Raw genomic sequence first — 26,270 nt, forward strand, 5'->3', positions numbered from 1 at the left:
CTCACCCACAACATGCTCACAGCTCCTCGTGCTGCTGCGTCGATGGTAACTGGGGGATCTTTTAGTTATCCGACTGACAGCACCTTCAGGCTATCTCCTCTCCTCCTGTGGTCAAGTTAAATAACTTGGCAGTCTCCAGCCTTGCCCATTTCATTAGACCACCACACAGTACAGTGGAAGTTTTCTTTTTTTTTTTTTAAATATGTATTATATAAAAAAAAAATCCAGCACAGTGGATTTCAAGACCTTGTAATTTGCCAGTGAAGGGAAGCTAAAAGGAGCCTCTCTGGCGAGCAAAAAAAGCCACAATGTATGAACGTACTCGCACACACTTCACATAACTGAGAGATCATAATGCACCTGTAGGGGTTTTTACATAGTTGTTGATCAATGCTGACAAGTCAATAATTACTCCACTCACTTTCTGCCCGCTGCGCTGCCTCTGAACAGCTCCACTCCACCCTCTTCTCCACCTGCTGGCATTTTTCCGCTGCGCGCTGATGAATGACAGTGTTATGAGCGAGCGGCATAAAACAGGGGGATAGAATTAAAAAAAACAGAAATAAAATCCGCTCCAGAGCTGGAAAAAAAAAGGGCCTCAAGCTGGAAAAAGCAAACGCCAAACACAGCGATTATTCTTATATTCAGCGTGTTGATACATGAACCTCTGCCTTTCTGCCGCGTGTCTGTTTTAATTAACTATGTTACATATTTCTATTATGCAAACGATGATGTTTATGATGTTAATTTGTGCTGTTCACTCAGAGCTAGCAAGAAATCACCTGACTGCGGCCAAGTGGAGCTAACAGCGTCGCCAGCCAGCAGCGTTATCTAAAGTGACGTGGCGTATCGTGGCTATAACCAATTTTAGTAAATATGTTTAATATGATACAGTGGAGCTGCAGCACCGCACTGCACCGTGGGGGAATGCAATTTCCAAGCGTGGTGGACCATGGGAATAATGCCATTTGTGCAACACGACCGTTATCGACAGTTAGTCCAGAGCTGTTGTTGACACAGTGCATGTTCCACCATTTATCCTTTAGCTGCCCCGATTAGTCATAACAGTATAGCTCTGTTTTCTGGATCTATAACTGAAAACGATAAGATAACTATAAAGAAATGAATCATAGGATGAGCATCGGGTCATTTGTTCCACCTTCGACGGAGCAGCTGTACTGAACTTATTGTGCTCAGGGACCAACAGCAGCAGGTTGGATCTGCTCCATGAATGTAAAGCAGCGAGTCGATGCATTTAGGTGCGAGTCATTCACAAATAAACATTTAAGAGTTCTTTACGCATTTCAAATCGCTGCAAGCTGAATGACAAGATGGATGGAATAGCAGACTGACATGGACACATGGTTAACTACCTATAGGCACTGTGTGTGTGTGTGTGTGTGTGTGTGTGTGTGTGTGTGTGTGTGTGTGTGTGTGTGTGTGTGTGTGTGTGTGTGTGTGTGTGTGTGTGTGAGGTTGGAAACTGGCGACCTGCCCAGGGCGAACCCTGTGTCAGCTGTGATTGGCTGCAGCCCACCCACACCCCCCATCAACATGGAGAAGTGCTGCTGTATAGACAATGGATGGATGGACATAGACTTAACTTAACTTTTTTTTATTATTTTTTTTATATATATAATTTTTTGATTGAAAAATAGAGTAAAAATATGACATACAACTCCTTAACAAAGGTATGGACTAACAACAACTAATGATATTCAGCTAGGCTATATCCATTTGTTATTGACCAACAAAGTATATGCATGGTACAACAGAAATAAGCTACTAGTTTATGCATTTAAGTAAGTAAGGGTCACCCAAACAAATGCAAGAAAGCAAAAAGAAAACATAATTCTGCACAAATATATACATGTACCTCCAAACCATAATTTAAATAACTTAACTTAACTTTGACTTTATTATTGTCCCCCAGGGAAATGTGCTTTGCATGCAGGTAAAAAACATAAAACATAGGAAGCACATTCACACAAGTTTCAATACAACACTGAACATACAGTAGATGAGGCTGAGTCTGAATTTCACATTCATCTGCTGACGAGGGAAAGCTCCTTTTTGAATTTAACAGTGGCCTTTCATTTCAACAAATTTTATTATGGTTAAACCTTATTTAAACCTTATTTGTGTGGAAAAAAAAGAAAATCATATCAGATCTGAGTGATCAACCCAACAAGTAAGTGTTTGTGTAACTAAAAGCAACAATAGCTGCATTCTGGAAACCCTGCTGTTGCTAGCATGAAGTTTGGAGGCAACCCCCCCCCCCTCTGCCTGCTCTGTTGCCTCCACCCAGTTATATTTGTTTTTTATCAAATCAGTCGCTGAGGAACACACTAACCTGTGAGTCAGTAAAAAAACCACCCGTCCCCCCCGCAGACAGACCAACCTCGTTATGAGAAGAACAGCTTTGCAGCTTCAAAACATAAATAGATAAGAACATGCATATGTAAATACAGCAACAATACACATGAATAAACACTGATGCACCTACTACTAATAGTGTTTCTGTTTGTTTGCGTATGACTGTTGCTTCTCTGGACAGAAGAAATGTTTGTGGTTGAGTCACGTTCCATCTGCAGCGCAGGAAATGAAACGAATCGGTATGCGAGACGGTTCTTGTGACTCAATCCTTATCTGGTTCACACACAGCACATATCTCTGCTGCCTTTACTGACCTTCAGTGTTGAAGATGTAGCAGCGAGACAGGGAGACAGTGTGCTCGTGAGCACAAAAAGTAATTCATCCCTGAATGAGACGGTTGTTTGTCTCTTCTGGCGTTTGTCCAACATTCTCCTGTTAATGTTGGAGAGCCGACGTGACATTTATACAACTCGGGGACAGAGAAATTAAAGTTCCACGGTCGGACATTGATTTTACAGTGCTAAAAGAAGGTATTTGTGCTGATGTTTTTGCGCACTGTGTGTGTCCCTCATTATTTTTTCAGGGTTAAATTGTGTGTAATATTTACAGCATAATGTCATATTAATGTGTTCTCGCACGGAAATTGACACATTATCAATTCAGGTTAAAGGTGCTGATAACATTTATATTATATGTGGCAGTGGAAAGTGAAAAAAAAAGAAAAAGAAAAGAAAAAAGATTGAATTAAAAATACATCATCTTCTGAGCATTTCAATTCCTCTGACTGAGTGTGAGTGTGTAGTCTTTGTTTATGGTATTTATTTGGTATATTTCTTTAATAACGTGATGAAATCTGCTCTGTTCTGCTCAGGTGGCAACATGTGTTGCGGCAGATGCTCACCCCGCCGCTACGATCACATGGAACAAAAATGGGAAGCCCCTGCAAGCGGATGGGAAAGGTAACAGAGCCACTGCGCTTCCTTTTTTTTTTTTTTTTAGTGTTTGCGGACACACCCAGAAACTAGATACTGGTGCGGAGAGTCCGCTGAGGGCCAGCAGGTTTTTTTTTTTTTTTTTGTACAGTGACTGGAGAGTGAAAATGAAACACTGAGGTGTATTTACCCAAGAGGAGAGCCTCAGCAACACCAAACAGAAACACAGTCATGTTCAGTTGCTACAGTAATGTGATACAGCATCTGAATTGAATCTGGTCCTGGATCACGTTGGAGCAAACTGTGTGTAAAACAGAGTTTGTTTGTTTGTTTGTCAGTGTTTCTTTCCACACGATAAAGACAATCCCAGGAAACTTTAGACTTCAACACTTTTATGAGTTCGTCACACTCTTAAAGGGATAGTTCAACATTTTGGCCCATTGCCATAATCCCTATAGTCATAGCAGTAGGTTCGTTACCTTTAATTGTCGGTGCAAGCTATTTTTAGAACGGCGGAGCAGAGCTGTGAGCTGCTCAGAGCTACGCTACGGAGGCTCATGGGATTTCTTGGTTTCCCTCATCAAATACACAATCCAACAACTCCACAACGCTCTGGTGGACAAGTTGTGACCTGCACATTCACCACGCTATGAGATAATAACAGAACGTTACCAGACAGAGTTGTTTTAGAGGGAAATACAGAGACTGCTTGATGAAAAACTGTCCCTGAAGGCAACGTGCATCAGCGGTTTTGCATGAATTTCCCTCTAAAACAACTCTGTCTGGTAACGTTGTGTTATTATCTCATAGCGTGGTGAATGTGTCACAACTGTCACAACTTGTCCACCAGAGCGTTGTGGAGTTGTTGGATTGTGTATTTGATGAGTTTGATGAGGGAAACCAAGAAATCCCATGAGCCTCTGTAGCGTAGCTCTGAGCAGCTCACGGCTCTGCTCCGCCGTTCTAAAAACAGCTTGCACCGACAATTAAAGGTAACGACTATAGCGAAAATGTTGCCAAAATGTTGAACTACTGTATCCCTTTAAAGCTGCAGCAACACCAGCATCACTTGTTTTTCACATGATGGTAAACTGAACTTACGCTGAATGTCAAATGTTTATCCTGAATATCCACACAATATTGATTTTCTCTTTTTTAATTGTTTTATGTTGTTTTTTCATTCTGTAAACTAAATTTATGTTGAATGTTTGTCTTATGGAGGACCACTTGACAAGCCCTTAGGGTTTTTTTTGGTTTCTCCTGCACATTTGCTTTATCTACTGTATACTTTGTATGTCTCTTGTCGTTGTCGTTCCACTTTTTTAATATGCTGTTTTATACATCTTTTATGTGCTAAATAAAAATAAAAATACAATACAAAAATACCAGCATCACTAACTGTGTTGTGTCGTTGTCCCTTTTACTCCACAGCTGTTGTGATCACCCCCAGTCTGAAGGTGGATCCAGCTACAGGTCTCTCCACCACCACCTCCGTGCTCCAGTTTGCCGCCACCAAGGCCGACGTCGGCGCCGTCTTCTCCTGCCACTCTGAGAATGAGCAGGACACTCGGGACATTAAGCTGGAGCCTTTCCAGATTCACTGTAAGTCAAACACAGCAGAATGTGGTGCATCCACTCCTTATTCACAGTCATAATCTATTAATTAAAGATAGTTTTATATAATTTATAAAGGTAGATGCATTTCTTATATACATTAAATATGAAAACATGAAGTATTTTTTACATACAATAATTCAGAATGAACTTGCTGATCGATGACAGTGGATAATGTCGACATGCAAAGTATTCATAATGACTTACACCTGTGTAAATGATTCAAGAGTAACAAGACCTTGGAGATTTTAACAGGTACAATAGACTGTATATAATGTTGTGTATAATAATAATAATGATCACACACAAACATGATATTGACTTGCATCATACAATATGTAGAGGTCTGGTTTATCTTATCCTGGCTATAAAAGCATTATAATATACAGTATAAAGTATAGGGGTGGGAGAAAAAAAACAATTCACATAAACATCGCAATATCTTTTTTTGAAGATTTTTAAATCGATTTTTTTTTTCAATTTGATTTTTTTTTTTTTTTATATTGTGCAATGTGCATTTGTTAGCCTTTTTTACATACAGAGAGTACAGGTTTTGAAAAGGGTTCAAGTTCACTTTATAATGGAGTATGTTAATTTATAGGCTCCTACAGTATTTGTGTGCAGATAAATGTTAAAAATGCAGACAAAAAATCGAGAGAATCGGCAATATCGTAGAATTGCAATTTAAATTGAATCGCCATCCAAAAAATCGTAGAAGAATCAAATCGAGAGAAAAGCAAATCGTCCAGCCCTAATAAAGTGCTATTACTGTAGAAACAAGATGTTAATTTCGGAAGGGAAGGAAAGTCTGAGATGGTCGGGTAAAGTTTTAATTTGAGGATGAACCGTTTGAGGTGCATACCTGTAGTTTTGTCTTCAAAGGCTCTGGGAAGTGGGTGAAACGGTGAGAAGGTCAACAATGTGCTTGCAGAGCTTTCTTCCGCGAGTTGGCTGCAGGTTGGCAGGGAATTACAGTGATGTGTGTGGTCGGTGTTCTCCTGATCACATCCCTGACCTCTGAGGAGCAGATAGGAGCCGGAGATCAATACATGGAAGTGGGAATCTCTGCAGCAGCAGCAGCAGCAGCAGCAGTCGTAGTTGTAGAAGGTTCACGGGAGATACACTGCAAAAACTCAAAATCTTACCAAGAATATTTGTCTTATTTCTAGTCAAAATGTCATTTCTAGTCAAAACAAATCTCATTATACTTAAAATAACACTCATCACATTAAAAAGCAGCTTGTTTTTAGACACTTTTTACTTCTTTCAAGCATATTTTCATTTGAAATAAGTAGAAAAAAAAAGTTTTTCTTCCTTATTACAAGCACAAAAAACTTGCTTTCACTGGCAGATTTTTCTACTTATTTCAAGTGAAAATTAGATTGAAACAAGTGAAAATGATCTAAAAACAAGTTCATTTTTAGGTGATGAGTCTTATATTAAGTGAAAAGAGATTAGTTTTGACTAGAAATGAGACATTTTGACAAGAAATAAGACAAATATTCTTGGAAAGATTTTGAGTTTTTGCAGTGTACTGAGGCAAATGTTATCCACATTAGTATGTGTAAGGACAACAGTTGTACCATTTGTTGGTTGTTGTGTAATCGTCGCATTGTTTTAAGGTTGCATCTCCTCTGTTCCTTTCTTCCCTTTATTTGATCACTGAACTCCCTCAGATCCATCGGAGAAGGTGACCCTCGAGGTTCTGCCCAAGAAGCCCATCGTAGAGGGAGATAACGTGACTCTGAAGTGTCATGGCGACGGCAACCCTCCACCAACATCCTACAATTTCCACATCAAGGTCAGAGAAGCTTCATGTAGCACACCGCTGTCTCTGCTCAAATCTTACTTTTTATGAAATTGGCTTCCAGAAGGGATATTGTTCAAAAGGGAAACGAGAAAACCTGTTACTAATTGTTACTAATTCACATGTTTTGAGTCACTGCTGCGTTGTTTCAAAAGCCTTAATAATCTGACAAGGTGAGGATATTTCAGTAGAAATAATTAAGGAAACCCACATTGTGGATTCTCTCGTCCTCTCTTTTTCTTTCTGATTTCTTGACATCGTGTCAGATTGACAGATGCCAGCCATGCCTCGCTGCTCATCCTCCTCTTCTCTCTCCACCAGGACCAGAAAAAGCTGGAAAAATCGGACAATTACATTTTGACTGCTGTTACCAGAGCTGCCGCGGGCGAATACAAATGCTCCCTGCCTGACGACGAGAAACTGGAGGCCTCCCAAAGCATCGCTGTTGCCTGTGAGTTCTCCTGACACAAGCTGGAGTAGAGCTTCAGCATACTGTAGCAAAACCAGCATTAAAGGACAATTCCGGGCAAATTCAACTCGGGGCTGTATGTTCCTAACATTTTAGGTCTAAAAGAAGGAATCTGAAGATTTTCAGTTTAATTGCTCCTGTTTTGCGGTAGCTGCATCTGTCCCCGCATCGCCACGGCAGCAATGAATGGGAGCGGATGCAAGTTCTGCTGCTTAGGCTGTTTCCAGCCCTCAAAGCCGTAATTTTTTTTCCCACAGACAGCGTCAGATGGCTACTGAAACATGCACAAAGAAGTTTATTTACTTCAAGCAAGCCGACATGTTTGTAAAACTAGTTCTAATTCAAAGTCTCCCGGAGTCTCGCGTGAGACCCAAGTTGCCGTGCTCGGTGTGTTCAGGTGCAGTGGGAAGCTCCCGTTTGTGTCATAAACACAGGAATATCAACTCTTGACTTGCTTGAAGTGTACATTGTTTTCCACAGACAGCGTCAGGTGGCTCCTCAAACATGTGGCGAGAAGTTTTTATTACTTGAAGCAAGTCAAGAGTTGATATTCCTGTGTTTATGACGCAAACGGGAGCTTCCCACTGCACCTGAACACGCCGAGCACGGCAACTTGGGTCTCACGCGAGACTCCGGGAGACTTTGAATTAGATCTAGTTTTACAAACATGTCGGCTTGCTTGAAGTAAATAAACTTCTCGGTGCATGTTTGAGTCTCCATCTGACGCTGTCTGTGGCTTTGAGGGATGTAAACAGCCTAAGCAGCGGAACTTGCATCCGCTCCCATTCATCGCTGCCGTGGCGATGCGGGGACAGACACAACTACCGCAAAACAGGAGCGATTAAACTGAAAATCTTCAGATTCCTTCTTTTAGACCTAAATTGTTAGGAAAATACAGCCCCGAGTTGAATTTGCCCGGAATTGTCCTTTAAGACAAAAAAAAACCAAACCTCCAACTGCTGTCTTCGCTTTGCCCTTAACAAGGCATTTTTCTTCGCTGTAAATAAAGTCATGGGAACTGAGTAATGGTAATCAACTTTAAACTTTGAGAGCCCCGCCTGGCAGGGATGCAGAGTGTGGCGTGCCATGCGGGGAGGAGGAGAACTAATTAGAAATTTCTGACATTGACTGAGTCAAAGTGACAAAGTGTTTGGGTGTGCGAGAAGCTTGGGGAACTGATAAGCTGTTTTCCCTCCTACCATCCACCAGCACTCCCTCAAGCAATTACTCCTTCGCTTTCCCAGGTGTATGTTTCAGAGTCTTCAGTTCAAATGGGTCCTATGATTGTAATAAAAAAAACAACAAGTCAGACACGTTTTTCTCCTCCTCTGTGCCCCACATTTCAGTTTCAGTGCATTTCACACATCTTATAGAAAGAAATGTTTCCCCAACATGCACCACCGCACAGCAGTTAATCTCATGCCCAAAAGGCACCAAAACAAAACTCCATCCACATCCCAGAATCAGCTCTGACATGTGTCTCCCAGTGAGAAAACACTGTCTGGTAAACGCACTAACAAGAAGGGAGCGTTACCCTGTTCCATGTTTCAATCAGAGGAGACTGAACTTTTATTTCCATGTGCAAAAACAAGGCAAGAGCGGAAGAGTGAGAGGGGAAAACACTGAAATGGGTTAGCAGGAGAGAGGAAAACAAATTTTAAAGTACAAGAGGGACTGTGTTTATTGGCTGGTTGAGGATGTGGTGGGATACGATTGGTGGCGGCGAACACCTGAAGACAGCTGATTAGGAGAGAGGGGGAGAACGAGGGAACTGTGAATGGAAATGGAAAAAGGAGAAGACGGTTTCTCTCCCTGACGAACTGAGCTCACACTAAGCTTCACGTGTCACTGCTGTCTTTGAAGTATAGCTTTTATTTATTTACCATATTTATTTGGCATAACCCAATATTCTATTACAGCAAAAAAAATAATAATCATAATAATGACACTAATTTATTGCTTTGATCTTGCTGCCTTACAGTGTGTGTGTGTGTGTGTGTGTGTGTGTGTCAGGGAAAACGAATTTAGGCTTCAGAAATGCCACAGCTACAATGCTTCAATAGGCTTTTTGTGCCATTTCTGCAGAGTCATTCAAAGAGATCACATTTAAAGTTATTCTATAGTTATTTCAGTAATGCAATAAAAATGCTTATGTGTTTACTAAACTTTTTCCATTACTTGAATTGCTTTAGTTTCATTGAATGCACTTGCAACAACTCTGCAAAAGTTCTCATCATAGAAGGCTGTTTATTTAGTACTTAATTTTACATGCAGTGTTTTTGTGGAGCCCTGTTTAAATATAAATTATCTCAGGTACACAATGGTATTACCCTGACCTGTGGAGATCTGGTGCAATAAGATGATTCAGCCTGACAGAGGGATGGGCTGATTCCTCAGATGATAACGATAGTTTATGAAATTAAAGAGGAACTATGCAGGATTTGTAGCTTGACTATGCTACATTTTTACCTTAATTAAACAGCTTTGTAGTAATTATGATGGTTTGATAAATGGCTTAACTTGTTACGAGGGAGAATGGAGGCTCTCTGCCTTCCACGTGCGAAGAGCGTGCCACTTATTGAGTCTCTTGGCTGGAAAACAACTTTGTCCCAGTTTTCGTCTCTGCGGCATGGTGACGCAAACGCCCCCGTAACCTATAATCTCTTGTTTGTGACAGATTAAACAACACAGATACTATAAAGTGGTAAATAATGTTTCATATCAACACACACACACACACACACACATATAATATATATATATATATATATATATATATATATATATATATATATATATATATATATATATATATATTAGGGGTGGGAGAAAAAATCGATTCACATATATATCGCGATATCTTTTTTGACGATTTTTGAATCTATTTTTTTTTTTCAAAAATAGATTTTTTTTAATATTGTGCAATGTGCATTTGTTCGCCTTTTTTACATACAGAGAGTACAGGTTTTGAAAAGGGTTTAAGTTCACTTTATAATGGAGTATGTTAATTTATAGGCCACTACAGTATTTGTGTGCAGATAAATGTTAAAAATGCAGACTAAAAATCGAGAGAATCGGCAATATCGTAGAATCGCAATTCAAATCGAATTGCCATCCAAAAAATCGTAGAAGAATCGAATCGGGAGAAAAGCGTATCGTCCCAGCCCTAATATATACGTATATATATATGAAACATTATTTACCACTTTATAGACTGATTTCTCGCTGGCTTCATTGTAAACAAATGCACATGGCCAGGAGGAGGGTTAGCAACACACCGGACTTGCATAGTTCCCCTTTAATTACCTTTTACTGTCACTTTACTCTGTCTGAATGGCTTTTGTCTCTGTTAGGGTTTCCTCCCACATTTCCAGAGTTGTGTCTCTATGTGTCTCTATGTGTGTATGTGACCTGTCCAAAGTGAACTGCACTGCACCTCTTGGTACTGGCTCAAGCCCTCTTGTGGACATTCATACATACAGTTACTAGCTCTGCAGCGCATCTTAGAAAGACTCTCTTTGCTAATGTATGGTGACGATCTTTTCCAGATATGTCAGAGGAGAGATTGAGGTCTGAACATGTTGGTCATCAGCTTCAACATTTCTATAATAAACTGATGAAGATGGAGAGTGAGGTGGAAAGAAAGTTAGCACCTTCCTGTAAATGAAAGGCTGCAGTTAGTCTGAGTCAGCGTGGTGCCGTGCCTGTACTCATTTTCTACCCAAAGTGATTACCACTGACAGCAGGTGTGCTGATTGTGGGAAGAGTTTTTGAAATGTCAACTCATTATGAAGCAATGTGAGTTAGCAGCTGCAGAAAATAGAAAAAAAAATCCATCTTTCTGTACATGTGAGTTGTTGATAAAGGAGAGAAATATGAGTTTCAGCAGGCAGGGAGGCAGGGAGGCAGCCACAGCAGCAGCAAACTGTCAGCTGACCGTCCGTAACTACAGAGCAAGGATCCGCTCAACAAGCACATGAAGGAGGTGAAACCTTGAAAGTCAGAGGCTTGTTGTCGTTTAAAAAAGGAAAAAAAAGACGGTTGCTAAACAAGGTTAATGGATAAATGAGCTGTACAAGAGGATACAGAAAAATCTCTTAGGTTTTTATGAGTGGGTTGTTATCATCGCCAAGGAGATAATGTTTTTACCAAAGGGACAAGGAGGGAGAGAGGGAGCCAGAGAAGGAGACATTCATTTTCTGGGGGCAGATCCAGGAATTTGACTTTCACTTTTCCAACTTTGTAAAAAAAAAAAAAAAATAGAACATTTTTTTTCACCATTTTGGTCAAATTTGGCCGTGATGGAGGAATGAGTTCTGCCGAGTGCCTCTCGAGTCTGCAGATGTGTTTAAAGGGAAGGCCTCGGCTGAAGGTATCGTCTGAAAGTGGTTCATGTGTGGTGAATGATGAATGGTTTTATAGCATCATGGCACTACAGCAGCTTCAGCTTCAGCTCAACCGAACTAAACCAACTCTGTCTCTGTTGTTGTTGTTGTTTTTTTTAGACCTGGACCTGAGTCTGAGTCCCAAGGGGAAGATCGTGAAAAAAGTGGGGGACACCTTGACTGTGAAGATGGAGAAGAACGCCTCGGGTGAAGCCAAAGTGTCATGGTCGAAGGTAACGTGTGTGATTTGCAAGTGGCATTGAGATGAACAGGGTGTGTTTCTATCCAACTCATAAAAGCAGACAGCAGAGACTCAGAGCAGAGACTCACTCTGAGCTCATATGTACACGAGACACTGCTGTGATTTATTTTTCCCTCATCACTTCAGGAGCTCAGTGGGTGTCAAGCCATTTACTTACCATTTATTAAATGTCAGATATATTTCCCTGTGTCACGAGGACTGATATAGAACTGTATCTGTCACTTGAAAATAGACTATTTTATTATGAACTCATATTTCATCTCTATATATAAAGACATAAGTTAATAACATACATTAAATATTCATAGTCAAATGTATGCACAAATTAAAAATGTGATCATGGTATAACATGTTGCACTTAGATCTCATATATATGACAATATACATTTAATTGATGTATGTACATATATATTAACAAAGTGTAAACTTACATTATCAATATAAATATTTGATGATTTCTTTACAGTATATGCACATGGTACTGTGCAAAAGTGTGAAAAAACGCTGTAAAGTAAGAATGTTTTCAAAAATATATATATAAAGGGTCGTCACACCAAATATTAATTTGATTTACATTTCTCCTCTGTTCATTCACTGCATTTTGTTAATTGATGCAAATAATCTATTAACACTTCCATTTTTGGAAGCATTCTTAGTTTAGCATTTTTTCCTCCTCACACCTGCCTCAACTCGTTGCACAGTAGCAGCTGTATATATTATGTTTGCCCAAAATACAAAGATCAGATGGGATGGTAGAATGAGATTTATCCGTGTTTCTGAAGCTAAACCGTGTTCAAATGCAGAAAGATATGTTTATACATAGAAAGAAAAGTATGTAGGAGACAAAAATCAATGCAGAGACTTCAGTTCCTCACATACAGAAATGTTTTCTGTATCTCCACACTGAATTTAAATGAACATTCCTGTGACCGTGGACATGGGAACTGAGCAGAGCTGACATTGTACATTCATGTATTTTACACGGCGTCCTTGATGGGAGGGGGAGAGAGGGGGGGGAGCAGCTGAAAAAATGACAATGGAAAATGAAAAAGGACTTTGTGTATTGTCGTTGTGATTGATCAGAGTGACGGGAGCAGCTTGGCTTTACAAGACACTGATGTTGTTTGTTTGTTTGTGTGGTTTTTTTTGCAGGACGGTAAAGCAGTGAAGGCTCCGGAGTTCAGCAAGCTGGTCTACGCTGACGCAGGACTTTACATCTGTGAGGTCTCCCTGAGCGGACTCGCAAAACGCCAGAGCTTTGAACTGGTAGTAGAAGGTCAGTAAGTGTGTGTGTGTGTGTGTGGCTACAGTATATCCCTGCAGCCTGCATTTCTGTATCTCTATTATCAGCTGAAGCACATTCATTAATTAAAACCACGGCTCTAGTCATGGGCTCAGTGTTTTTTCTGGAAAAAGCATCAAAAGCATTTTTTTTTTTTTTTTACAAACCCATGCGGTCTCCAACACTTTGAAATATTTAAGTGTGGCGAAATGTTGTGTCATGATGAGAGAACATTGTGTCCACACCAGGGAAGCCTGTGATCACCAGCCTGACCAAACAGCGCGCCGAAGACGCCAAGTACAAAGTCCTGACCTGCGAGGCCGACGCCGTACCAGAGCCCACCTTCCAGTGGAGCGTGAACGCCACAGATGTAAGTGTTTGTTCCACTGTGTGTGTGTGTGTATGTGTGTGTGTGTGTGTGTCAAGTTAGGCTGATGATGGAAGAAAAGAACAAAATAAAGCAAAATATCAGCAAACAGTGCAGTGTGGTGTGATTAAAGTGTTCTTTGAGGTGCCTGTCAGAGTTTGCTTTGCTCTTGCAGTAACAGTAAAAAAAAAAAAAGAGAGCTACTACAGAGGTTTTCACTCAGTCAGTGGTTTTACATTGAGCCTGTGCACAACTGTTGGAGCAGAGCACCATCTCCTCTCCTATGCAGCTACTGAAGTGTCCTGTTAAGGCGAACATTCGTAGGTCTGGCGTTACTCAGGAGGAATAATAATGAACGCAGCAGGAAGCCCCATAAATAAAGGCCACTGCCCTGTGAAAGCCATCCCATCTCCAAACTGGCAACTTTTCACGAGATGAGATTGGGGGATTGTATGCAGCATTTTAAGAGATTAAATGTCTCTGCGCAGTGACAGACACATGAGTCTTTAAAGATGCTCCGTTCCTGACTTTTAAAGGGATAGTTCACCCAAAAATAGAAATTTCACTCATTATCTACTCCCCCTCATGTGGACTAAGGGCTGGGAGAAGTTTCAGAGTCCTCCGTGGCTTCTCTGAGTTACAGGGGGTCTCGGCGTAGCAGTGCATGTCCATATAACGGTTGCAAATGGATACCAACTGTCTTCGTAACAAAAAGACACACCAAAAAACATCCAAATACCTCCATGCTGCTCGTATGTAATGTCTGTCTTGTATTGAAGCCCCGAAATGCGAAATTGACCCGAAAAAAAAGAAATAAGTCTATATTTCAAGCTTGTTTGTAGCGGAAGCTCCTCTTGCCAGTTCGTCCAATTCTGACGAACCGGGAAGAGGAGCTTCGAGAAGACAATTTCGCATTTCGGGGGCTTCAATACAAGACGGACATTACATACGAGCAGCATGGAGGTATTTGGATGTTTTGGTTGGTATCCATTTGGTTGGTATCCATTTGCAACCGTTATATGGACATGCACTGCTACGCCGAGACCCCCTGTAACTCAGAGAAGCCACGGAGGACTCTGAAACTTCTCCCAGCCCTTAGTCCACGAGGGGGAGTAGATAATGAGTGAAATTTCAATTTTGGGTGAACTATCCCTTTAAGACATCAATGGGAATCCACACAATGTTGCACATGTTGCTGTTAGAAGTGGATAAACCAGGGAAACGTGCTCCTTTAAAAGCGTGTTACCTTTTTTTAAATTAAAAGTTAGGCTAAGGTAATAAGAGGCAACCAACCTTCTCCCTGCTATAGAGGTGACATTCAGCCTCGGCACAGAACAGCCTTCACTCTAATAAATAATGTACTTATCAAGACGTTCTGTGACGTTTTTTTTTTTTTTTTTCAGTTGGATCCAGGTTCACTGGAAGAAGAAGATGTTTTGTGTGTTTACTGCTGCTGCATTCTGAGTGACTTTGCAGTTTAGCTTTTACAGTCAGACTCTTGTGGCAGAGTTCAGCTCCCCTATCTGATGTTGACATTTGCAGTACTTTACTCCATTTATCTGTCTTTGCAGCATCCAATCGTTCCCCATCTGTCAAACAATACACAAAACACTCTGCAGGATAGAAAAGTTGTGCAGTTCGAGAGGCTGCTCTGAGATGTTTCTTTCTCAAACTGAAACCTTTTATTCCTGTGAATGTGTCTCCAGGAGGAGGAGACCACCTACCAGAACGGCAAGGCCATCCATAAAATCATCGTGATCCCAAGGGCGAACCTGACTGTCAGCTGCTTCGTCACCAACACGCTGGGAAACGATGTGATGACCATCAACGTTTCCTCCAGTAAGTCCATGCTCATCAGGAAGCTGCTGCTTGGATTTATTGGATTTAGTCTTTCTGAGTTGTGACCAAGGCCGTAATTACCATATACATTGGGGGGGACACATCCCCCCCAAAATTCAAATATGCTAAAAAAAAATGTCCCCCCCAATATATAGCTAGCTGATTAAAAGAAGAAAAAAGTATCCCATGTGTTAGTGAATTTACTGTACTTTCCGGACTATAGAGCACACCTGAGTCTAAGCCGCATCAGCTAAATTTTAAAAGAAAATACATATATAGGCCGCACTTGAATATAAGCTGCAGGTTTTCATGTTGTAACATGAGATTGAGATTTACACAGGAAGACAGTCGGGAACTGTGCAAGTCCGCTCGCTTTTCCTCTGTTTTGGTTACGCTCCTCTCGTCCATGTGCATTTGTTTACAACGAAGTCGGCGAAAAATCAAAAAATGGAGCGGCGGATAACTTTACGTAACATATACGATGTTATGGCGTGTGTGTTTGTGTAGTCTTAACCATCATTAACACAAGATTATGGTTACGGAGCGTGTTTGTGGTGCGGTGTGCAGAGACGAGAGCTGGGACACCGGGGCGGGGAAAAAAGTAGCGGCTTATAGTCCAGAAAGTACGGTATAGAAAGAGAGCGATTTGGTCACCCCCCCCCCAGTGTTGACTCCATGGTTACGGCCTTGGTTGTGACTATAGTATTTTCCCAACTGGAGGAAATGAGAGCGATTGCATTTTACTTCTGTGTTGCAGACAGTCAGAGAGCTAAAAGCTTGTGTAGCTTTTTTCACTTGCTTTGCTTTAATTAGACCAGACCAGGCAGGAGGAGACAAATAAGTCAAATTAGATTTCAACTTAACTCTGGCTGCAGCCGGCTCTTCAGATTGACCGTCAGCTTTCCTGTGGCTCGGCTAGGCAGGAAACAAACAAGCCGCTGCTGTTTTGATGATTGTGTTGCTTCACAGGAATCCTGCCTGCAGCATGATAACCAACTGGAGCATCATTTTAATAATGACTGCTCATTGTAATGCTTTCAATTCTGCTTCTACATGAGATGTGACATTAAACAGGAAAACATCTACGCACAGCAAACACCGACTCAACGCCTCTCTGCAGTAAAGAACAATGCAAGTTGCATCGGGTTGAGTTATCTCTTTTTTTTTTATGGTCATCCCTCCAGATAAGATAAAATTTTAATGAGTAACACAGTGAAATTGGGTCATTGTACCAACATAGCTCACAAAACAAAGTATATAGGAATAAGGCAACTTGGAGTTTATGAATATATTGATAAGAAGTGCATGGACTGAATTAAAAATCCAAACAATAAAATAGATATTGGAAGCAAAATATGCAGAGAAAGGGAAATTAAATACATGGAGTATATTAAATATTTAATATTTACATTTTCTTCTCAAATCAAGGCAGTGTTGTGGTTGAATAGTTTGGGATCAAGGACGCTGCGACACCGGCTGAACAGCTGAAGCATTGATTATCTTTTAACTTTCTCTCTGAGTGGTGGTATTAACAGTAAATAAAGCTGGAACCACATCATGATTTAGTCGGTTATAAAATCAGACTTTTAACAGCAGCTTGGAAACGATGGCTGGTTAAAGGGATAGTTCGACATTTTGGTAAATTGGCCCATTGCCATAATCCCTATAGGTTCCTTACCTTTAATTGTCGGTGCAAGCTGTTTTTAGAACGGCGGAGCAGAGCCGTGAGCTGCTCAGAGCTACGCTACGGAGGCTCATGGGATTTCTTGGTTTCCCTCATCAAACTCATCAAACTCATCAAATACACAATCCAACAACTCCACAACGCTCTGGTGGACAAGTTGTGACCTGCACATTCACCACGCTATGAGATAATAACACAACATTACCACACAGAGTTGTTTTAGAGGTAAATACAGAGACTGCTTGATGGAAAAACTGTCCCTGAAGGCATCAGCAGTTTTGCATGAATTTCCCTCTAAAACAACTGTGTCTGGTAACGTTGTGTTATTATCTCATAGCGTGGTGAATGTGCAGGTCACAACTTGTCCACCAGAGCGTTGTGGAGTTGTTGGATTGTGTATTTGATGAGTTTGATGAGGGAAACCAAGAAATCCCATAATGAGCCTCCGTAGCGTAGCTCTGAGCAGCTCACGGCTCTGCTCCGCCGTTCTAAAAATAGCTTGCACCGACAATTGAAGGTAACGAACCTACTGCTATGACTATAGGGATTATGGCAATGGGCCAATTTGCCAAAATGTTGAACTATCTCTTTAACATGTTGTCATGTTTCAGTCACTGTTTCATTCTTCTTGTTGTCTAAAAAAAACAAACACTTTACTGTAAATTCAGCTAATAAAAACTACCAGTATATTGTCTATGAGCACATACAGAGAGAGCAGAGAAGAAATAGAGAAGTGAAACCAGCTGACATTACGCTGACGTGTCATGATGACTTCTCCAGCAGCTTGAGCTACTTTCCACTGACTTTCCACAACGTTTTTCTACAACTATGTCCTCAGTTTCGCACTCTAAACCACAAACTACCCAGCAAGGTATGATGATGAGCTTTAGAGGAAAAAAAAAAAAAAAAAAGTCCCACAAATCATCACACCAACGTTTAGTTTGCTCTTTGTCTCGAGGAATGAATCTTTCACCAGGAACCAGAAGGGTTTTTGATGCAGTTGAATTAACACACAGATCAACAACACTCAGCTGTTGTGGCCACGGCATCTTTGAATGTGAAGAGACTTGTTCTTTTTTCCCCTTTATGTAAAACACTGTATAATTGTTCTTTGTTTCATCCTCTACAATAGCTTAAACCTATTATCAACAGCAGGTATTTGCTGAATCAAACGAACGGCTGCAGAATGTGTTTATGTAAAAAAAAACTTACATTTAAATGTGTGGAGGCAAAAAAAAACAGTTGCACTAAATCCTCAGACTATAGAAACTGGAGTGGAGGGGGATAAAAAAAACAAACAGAACAAGAAGGAGTGTAGGACCAGCAGGCCTGTCAGAGGCTAAAACACTTAATGCCACAGCACTATCCTTTCATCTCATGCATACATGCTGTACCACTGTTCTTCCTCCTCATCCTCATCCTTCCTTTCTGCCTGTGATAATCCTCCTCTCTATTGTCTCTCCTCCACCATCATCACTCTTTCTTGGGGTTTTGGCTGGATTTCTTTTTCGTCTCGCCTTTTCCCTTTTCCTTTTTTTTCTCCCCCCTGCAGTCGAAGAAGAGCCGCTGTTTGGCATGTGTTGTAAAAGCACAGTAAATTGTTGCTTTTTAGAAGGTATTGTTGCATTTCCCTGTCTGTTGGGGAGACGTAATTAGGCAAAACATTGGATTTCATCTTGTGAGGCAGAACCAGTGCAGGTTTTCTTTGAACAAACATCTTTATGTATGTTTTTATTTGGCTTTTTATTTTTATGATTTCTAATTTATTTCTGTTTGATTTCAGTTTTTAGGGAGATTGAAGGAGAACAAGGTAAGCTTTTGTTTTCTTTTGCCCTTATCTTTTATTTTGTAGACCTTTCTTCTTCTTGTTGTTGATAGCCTCTTATCTGACTAACAGTCGTGTGTATACTGTAAACTGACCCATATTCATCAATTCACACAAACACACACAAACACACATCGCTGTTTCAGCCTCATTCCAGCTTTTACATCTCCATTATTCTTCTGGCTTAGTCAAGCTCTCAAAGCAAGATTAGAAAAATTACACAGATCAATAAAGAGAGATCAGTTGAAAGTGTCTGACAATATTTATTGAGGCAGCAACTGGGGAGAGATTTTTGATGGTTCGACTCAAACGATGAGCAGCATCTTAATTAAGACACAGGCCCGGTGAAGATGGAGTAAAACCGATAACCGATTCAGCTGTGAGAGGGAATAAAACAGTACATCATGAAACATTTTTTATGAGAAAATACAGCAAACAAGTTCAGTAATAAGACGCAATTTCATAAACGGACAAGTCATTGATCACAATGTTAAAATGCAATCACGTACAGTACAGGAAGACAAGTCTTAAGATTAAGGGTGGGAATCTTTTACTATCTCACGATTAGATTCGATTCTGGTTTTTGGGGCTACGATTCGATTCAAAATTGATTTTCAATTCAAAACTATTTGATTCCTAATGATTTCTGCTTCAGTCTATCGGTGTGCAAAGGATCCTCATGATCTACTCCAGTCTGCTTTGCAAGACAGAATGACTGAAGTGTCTTTATTTATTGAGTTTTAAACATTTATCCATGCTAAGATGGAATTGTTGAAACTGTTGCATAAAAGTAATACCACATATTGCTTAAGTAACAAAATTAAAAGTGCCTCTTTATTAAAAAAAAAAAGTGCAGTTAAACATGCTGCCTTTTAAATTCTAAGGAAATGGAGGCCGACTGAGCAGATTTGTTTCATTTTTTTTATTTTTTTTAAATCGATTTTGGGACATTTTATATCGATTCTGAATCGTATTAAATGAGAATTATGATTCTTATGTGAATCGATTTTTTGGCACACCCCTACTTAAAGCAGAAGTGAGTGGTCCGGTCGTTTTCGCTAATGCTGCGTTCCAGGCAGGCTTTTGAAATCGTAAATTACAGCTTCAAGTCACAACTTACGACTTTGTAGCGTTCCAGGCAACCCACTCGTGTTTTTCCGACCTGTTTTACCGGTGAAAGTCACTATAACGGCCACTCGTAACTTCCGACCGGTGAACTCGTACCAGATCGAACTGGTACCACTTCACGGTCGGAAAAATACGAGTTTCCTTGAACGCACCATAACAGTCCTCGTCGCTACGTCACCACATTCACGGCGTTCCTTGGCTGCACACACAGCCCTGCATGCCGTTCTCTCTCCTCATTGGATAAAAACTGTAGGATACGATAAATGTTTTCTCTTCGGCTCAGAGCAGAGCAGAGGGACTGAGAGACCCGTGATTCAGTCCAAACACTCTATGTAAGTGATTGCTGTCGGAAGAAATAACTATTAAAGACTTATATTAACACAAATATATCACTCACTTCTGCTTTAAGATACAGTAGCCTGTGGATAATGTCAGCGCAGTGTGGGAGGACGTACATGTATCTTAGCCTCATCTAAACACAATAGTTTGTTCATCATCAGACAAACATACTGTAGGAATTAGATTATTCACGAAGTTGCAGTGAAAAAGAAAAGAACGAGAGCAGAGGAGATGTGAATGAGACCTCATTCTTTATACAGAAACTGGGAAACTTTTTTCTTTTTTAGGCTGTTTTAGGCTTGTTTGTTTTGGTTTTTTTTTTTCAATATCACAACTGAGATGTGGAGCACAGGCAGACAGGACCCAAACACACACATACTGTATGTACACAGTGACTTGTCTTTATTAGAAAATTACAGATGCCGGGTGCAAAGCTCAGCTCATTATCGGTTAGAGGATCATGGCTGCCACTTAGATACTCTTGGGTCATTTGGCTCAGGACCTTCCTGGGCAAAAAAAAAAAAAAGACATCCCAGACAGGGGAGCAGGTGGACTGGAGTGAGACATTCAAGGACATCTGGTCCATGGTTGAATTTGGCAGGAAACTGGGTGGGAGTGTCTTAAATAAACAGGACAAGAATCATAACCAGAGAGTATCTCGGTGTTACTGAAGCAGATACAGTTATGGTCCAACATGAATAACAGCGTTTGCATCAATCTCCATCACCCGTCGCTCTGTAAAAGTCACTGAAACCATTAATTATACTTGTAGCAGAGAAGTCAGGGGAGAGGGCGCAGAGTGAGGCTGGATGACAGGTTCCACACGGCGTCCACACTTACACGTCGGCAGCCAGACCCGAGACGACTGAGATGAAGGATTGTTAAATGCACAAATGTGACGGAGCAGAATGTCAAAGCAAAAAAAAGGGGGAATGACATTCAGACATTAATGCATTTTCTTCTTGTCTTCTCCGACTCCGACACACTGATACGCAGCAGTCAGGCCGAGCGTTGTGTTACCATCAGCTTGTGGCCGCTTTAGTGTTGTGTCCAGGGTTGCAAAGGGGCGGAAAATGTCCAGTAAATTTCTGGTAAATTTGGAAATATTCCAAATTGGAAACTTTCCATGGGAATTACGGGAATTTATAGGAATTATTGGGAATTTATGGGAATTAACTGGAAATTGGGGGTCATTTAAACAAGCTGTATCATATCCAAACATAAATGTAATTATTTATTTATTTTTTTGTCATAAGCAGACATCCATGCAAAATGATAAAATTACACAATTACAATTACAATGACATTTCAACCGATTTATTTGTGATTACAACTTTATCAAGTTTTACTTCTTTATGAACAATCAATTATTTTACTGAACAACAAAAACATAAATGTTGACTAAAATATTACTATATATATATTACTACGATGGTATCTGATCGTCTGCGAACCTCTGACTTTCATTCTTGATCAATGAAAACATTCTTGCCAAGTGTTTTCGCTTTTGTCCGTCTTGTGCCGGCCCAAGAATTTCACCGTGCGCGGAGGCTCATGGGAAATATAGTGCAAACACTTTGCTTTCCATAGATATTCAAGTGTACTTGCATTAAATCTGGTTGTTTTAGTATGCTACAATATACAGTATTTTTCACAACTATATTTAAGTTTCCTGTTAAGAGCCAACCTTCAATTTTGTAAATTTCCGATTTATTCCGATTTATTCCCTTTTATTCCCATATATTCCAGTTTATTCCCATATATTCCTATACATTCCCATTAATTCCCATGGAAAGTTTCCAACTTTGAAAATTCCCAGAATTTTACAACCCTACAGTAGTTGTGTCTTATCAGTGCAGCTTCTCCCGCTCTATTAAAAAAGAACACAACTGAACACACATGATCTGCGTTGAAACATCCCAACATTTCACAGTTTTGCTGATGTTACAGTTACTTTTCCTGGAACCTAAACCAAAGTCCCTCTCAGTTTTCAAGTGACTGCAATAACAATGAGAACATGAACTATATAAACGAGTCAAAGCATTACGCCGTCATGTGATAAAGTGTCGGCTGATTACATTTTGCTGCGGTGGTGGTATTTTGGCTCTCTCTCTTTTATAGCACAAGCTAACGTATTAGCACCAAGAACACATGATGTAATGTTCTCATCATTACAAAGTTGAGACAGTATTTCAGGTGCTGTATGTGTGTGTTGAAGGTGAAGCATTGCTGTCTGTTTTCAGGTTTAGAGGGCTCACCAGACCAGGCAAAGCTCATTGTGGGTGTCGTGGTAGGCCTCCTCATAGCTGCTGCAGTGGTGGGACTCATCTACTGGCTCCACATGAAGAATTCAAGGTACAGCAACATACACTCAAGCACACACACACACACACACACACATCGGTGCACACATTTGAATTTTAGATTTCAATTTCAAGTGCCTGCTGGTGGCTCTGCTCCTGCTAGCTGCATCCCAAACAGCAGCAACCAGAGCTGCTGTTCCCCCCCGGAGAGAGAGAGTGCAAAGTAAGAATAATATAACCAGCAGTAACGTTGTCAGGGGTTACGCACCCAGTGGCTCTGACAACACACTCGAACAAACCCGCGCTAGCTTGCCCCTAAAACGATCACACATATCAAAGGAGCAGTATAAAGCACCTGAGGATGGATCATCATCAGGTTTCCAGAGCACGTAGCAACGGTGCAAAGAGGGGGAACATACGAATGTGACAGGTGTTTGGCCTTCGAACGACGAGTCAGCAGCGTGTGCAGCGTGTGCAGCCTGCAGCGGGGTCAGAAGGTCAAGCTGTACGTCCAACAGCATGTTTGCTTCACCGACTCCTGGACACGTCGTAAAGAACCGATGGGACCACCTGAAAAGGGGCTGAGTTGCAGCTCCTCCACATCCAGGACCATAGATATATATATATATATACTGACTAGATGCCGCCTTCTGCTTCTCAGCGTACGTCAATAGCGCCGCCGTCTTGGTCCGGGGTTCTGACCATAGACATATATATATATATATACGTCTGACAAGCTGTCAGACCCTTGTAGAACAGATTTTAGCGTATTTATGCATGTGGGTGTGTGTCTGAGTATGTAAGTGTATGTTTAAAGGGATAGTTCAACATTTTGGCAAATTGGCCCATTGCCATAGTCCCTATAGTCATAGCAGTAGGTTTGTTACCTTTAATTGTCGCTGCAAGCTATTTTTAGAACGGCAGAGCAGAGCCGTGAGCTGCTCAGAGCTACGCTACGGAGGCTCATGGGATTTCTTAGATTCCCTCATCAAACTCATCAAATACACAATCCAACAACTCCACAACGCTCTGGTGGACAAGTTGTGACCTGCACATTCACCACGCTATGAGATAATAACAGAACAATATGAAATGGAGTTGTTTTAGAGGTAAATTCATGCAAAACTGCTGATGCGCGTTGCCTTCAGGGACAGTTTTTCAGCAAGCAGTCTCTGTATTTACCTTGAAAACGGCTCCGTTTCAAATCGAAACGTAATTATCTCATAGCGTGGTGAATGTGCAGGTCACAACTTGTCCACCAGAGCGTTGTGGAGTTGTTGGATTGTGTATTTGATGAGTTTGATGAGGGAAACCAAGAAATCCCATGAGCCTCCGTAGCGTAGCTCTGAGCAGCTCACGGCTCTGCTCCGCCGTTCAAAAAATAGCTTGCACCGACAAATAAAGGTAACAAACCTACTGCTATGACTATAGGGATTATGGCAATAGGCCAATTTGCCAAAATGTTGAACTATCCCTTTAATACATAAAAAAAAAACCCAAACAGCTTGAAAATCGGTTGAATGTTCAGTGAGTTATGGCGATTTTAATCGTTGATAGACCTCTGACTATGTTGACTAGTGCACTAAGTAGACACGGCTTCCCCCGACCCAAGATGGCGGCCGCATTGACGTATCGTTCCAATGGACAGCAGCGTCAGAGGCGGCATCTATTTGTATATATCTATGATCCAGGACCTTCACATTTCTGGTGTTTGTCACGTTACGGAATAGCAGGACCCAAATGCAAACTCAATTGGCAAAGAGCAACCAAGTGTTTATTCAGGAAAAAAGTAAATAAAAGGTAACCAAAGTACAACAGAAACAAAAGGGGGAGAAAAACACGAGTTACGGGTTGGAACGCACCGTAAGACACGGACTTCAAAATAAAACAGAAACTAAACTTAACTAAACTCACACAGAGGACGTGACAGTGTTCAGTAAAGTGTTTTTTCCCCTCTTGTTATCTGCACTAGTCACACTGCCTGTTCGTTTCCCTTTTCATTCCCATGTCTTCATCCCTTACTCTCTGTCCCTCACTTCCCCCTTGACCCACTGTGGTGTAGCACTCACATAGGAAACTCTCCTCAATAAAGTTTGATAGCCTAGTTCCCAGAGAGAAAGGGGTTGGTGAAGGTCACAAACTTGCACAGTAAAGTAACAGTATAAAGTGTTTGGCTGTGAGAATAAAACGAGTGAATCCAGCTTTGAAAAAGTTTACATTACCATTCGTGCTGCTAAACTAGTTGGACAAATGCAGACACGGAGAGGAGGAGGAGGAGAAAAAAGAAAAAAAAGAAGGTCAATTCAATCTGTAGCTGAAATAAATCTGGCTTTTTTTTTCTTTTTTTTTTTGCAATTCTGTCTTAACCACAGACAAGGGAGCTGGAAAACTGGCGAGAAAGAAGTGGGAACGACCGAGGAGAGCAAGAAGCTGGAGGAGAACAATCACACTGTGTAAAAGGTGCTCAGACTGGATGAAAGAGGTGAGACAAGTTCAAGTGCAACTTCTAAGTCGTTTCATTTGAAAGTCATCAGAGTTTATTACAACTCTTATTATTGAAGGTTTTGGTTGGTTTGGGTAAACCATAATCTTAACCCCCTTACCCCCCTAACCCATCTGTTCACTTGCTACAAAAATAAGCACTTGGGAGGGCTGCTCTTTATACCACGATAAGCTGCGATTCAATTCAATATCTTTTTTTTTTTAGATTGTTTGTCTTTAGAGACCTGAAGAGGTTAAATCAATAATTCTCAAGAAAATGTGTGTATCCCATCAGCTAAAAAGAAACAGCTTTGTGTAGCTGAAATAGACTTTTTCTTTCTTTCTTTTCTTATCCATTTAACTGAAAACCTCTCAGCTCCGTTCCCTGAGGTCGAAAAACACTGGCTTAGAGAAATTATAGCCTGGCTCCAGATCTGTGGATCACCCATCTACATCGCTGATTTGTTCATTGATTCAAATCAGTCTGCTATTATGATCATTACCACAGTGTGTGTGTGTGTGTGTGTGTGGTTGGAAGAACAGCCGAGCCAATCAGAGCTTTGCCGGTGGTGAGATTATAAGAATGGGGCACATCGTCTTCCTGTGCCACGGACAGATAAATGGTGACAAATTGTAACAACAGAGGTGATGACTGACTAACTGCTGTCAGACACACACACACTTTTCATTAGGTTTAAAAGGCCTAAACTTCTGTTTTATGAATCTCAATCTCTGAGGGAGTGAGCGCGCACGTTTCGGAGCAGCAGCAGCAGCAGCAGCAGCAGCAGCACATCTGTTTGTTTCACCGCTCCGATGACTTGTCAATGGAAATAACTGCGAAGGATGGTGCAGTGTTACAGGCAGTTATTGCACTGGTGGTGATCAGCTATCATTTCATTCGTGTGGCTGCAGCAGCAATCCTAGTGTGACCCACACGGCGTCATTCGTTCTCATCACATTTACCCTCAAACCATCATTTGCAATCATCATTATTACTCATCAGAAAGGAATCGGTCATTGAGTTTATTGCATCATTATCGACACAGACATAACAAAGATGACTGGGTCGCAGGCAGCAGCTGGGAGGAGGAGGGAGGAGCTCATCATGACGCACAGCGCTCAGCACCGAGCTGCAAACACACAGAGCCACACAGCTGCAGGGCTGATCGTAATGTGT

General features: G+C 41.0%; 1 protein-coding gene across 1 annotated transcript in view; it reads left to right on the plus strand.

Moving 5' to 3' along the window:
- Positions 1-26,270, plus strand: part of alcama (activated leukocyte cell adhesion molecule a) — a 92,378-nt gene that overhangs the window by 64,101 nt on the left and 2,007 nt on the right. The window contains exons 5-15 of the mRNA XM_083986984.1: positions 3,248-3,335; positions 4,740-4,910; positions 6,599-6,723; positions 7,051-7,180; positions 11,704-11,816; positions 12,998-13,121; positions 13,376-13,497; positions 15,201-15,333; positions 18,801-18,827; positions 22,553-22,664; positions 24,985-25,094. Of these exons, the coding sequence (XP_083843110.1) occupies positions 3,248-3,335; positions 4,740-4,910; positions 6,599-6,723; positions 7,051-7,180; positions 11,704-11,816; positions 12,998-13,121; positions 13,376-13,497; positions 15,201-15,333; positions 18,801-18,827; positions 22,553-22,664; positions 24,985-25,069 (1,230 nt within the window). The 3' untranslated portion in view covers positions 25,070-25,094. The remainder of the gene's footprint in view (positions 1-3,247; positions 3,336-4,739; positions 4,911-6,598; positions 6,724-7,050; positions 7,181-11,703; positions 11,817-12,997; positions 13,122-13,375; positions 13,498-15,200; positions 15,334-18,800; positions 18,828-22,552; positions 22,665-24,984; positions 25,095-26,270) is intronic.

Source organism: Trachurus trachurus, assembly GCF_905171665.1.
Source record: "Trachurus trachurus genome assembly, chromosome: 14".
In the NCBI taxonomy this organism is placed as follows: Eukaryota; Metazoa; Chordata; class Actinopteri; order Carangiformes; family Carangidae; genus Trachurus; species Trachurus trachurus.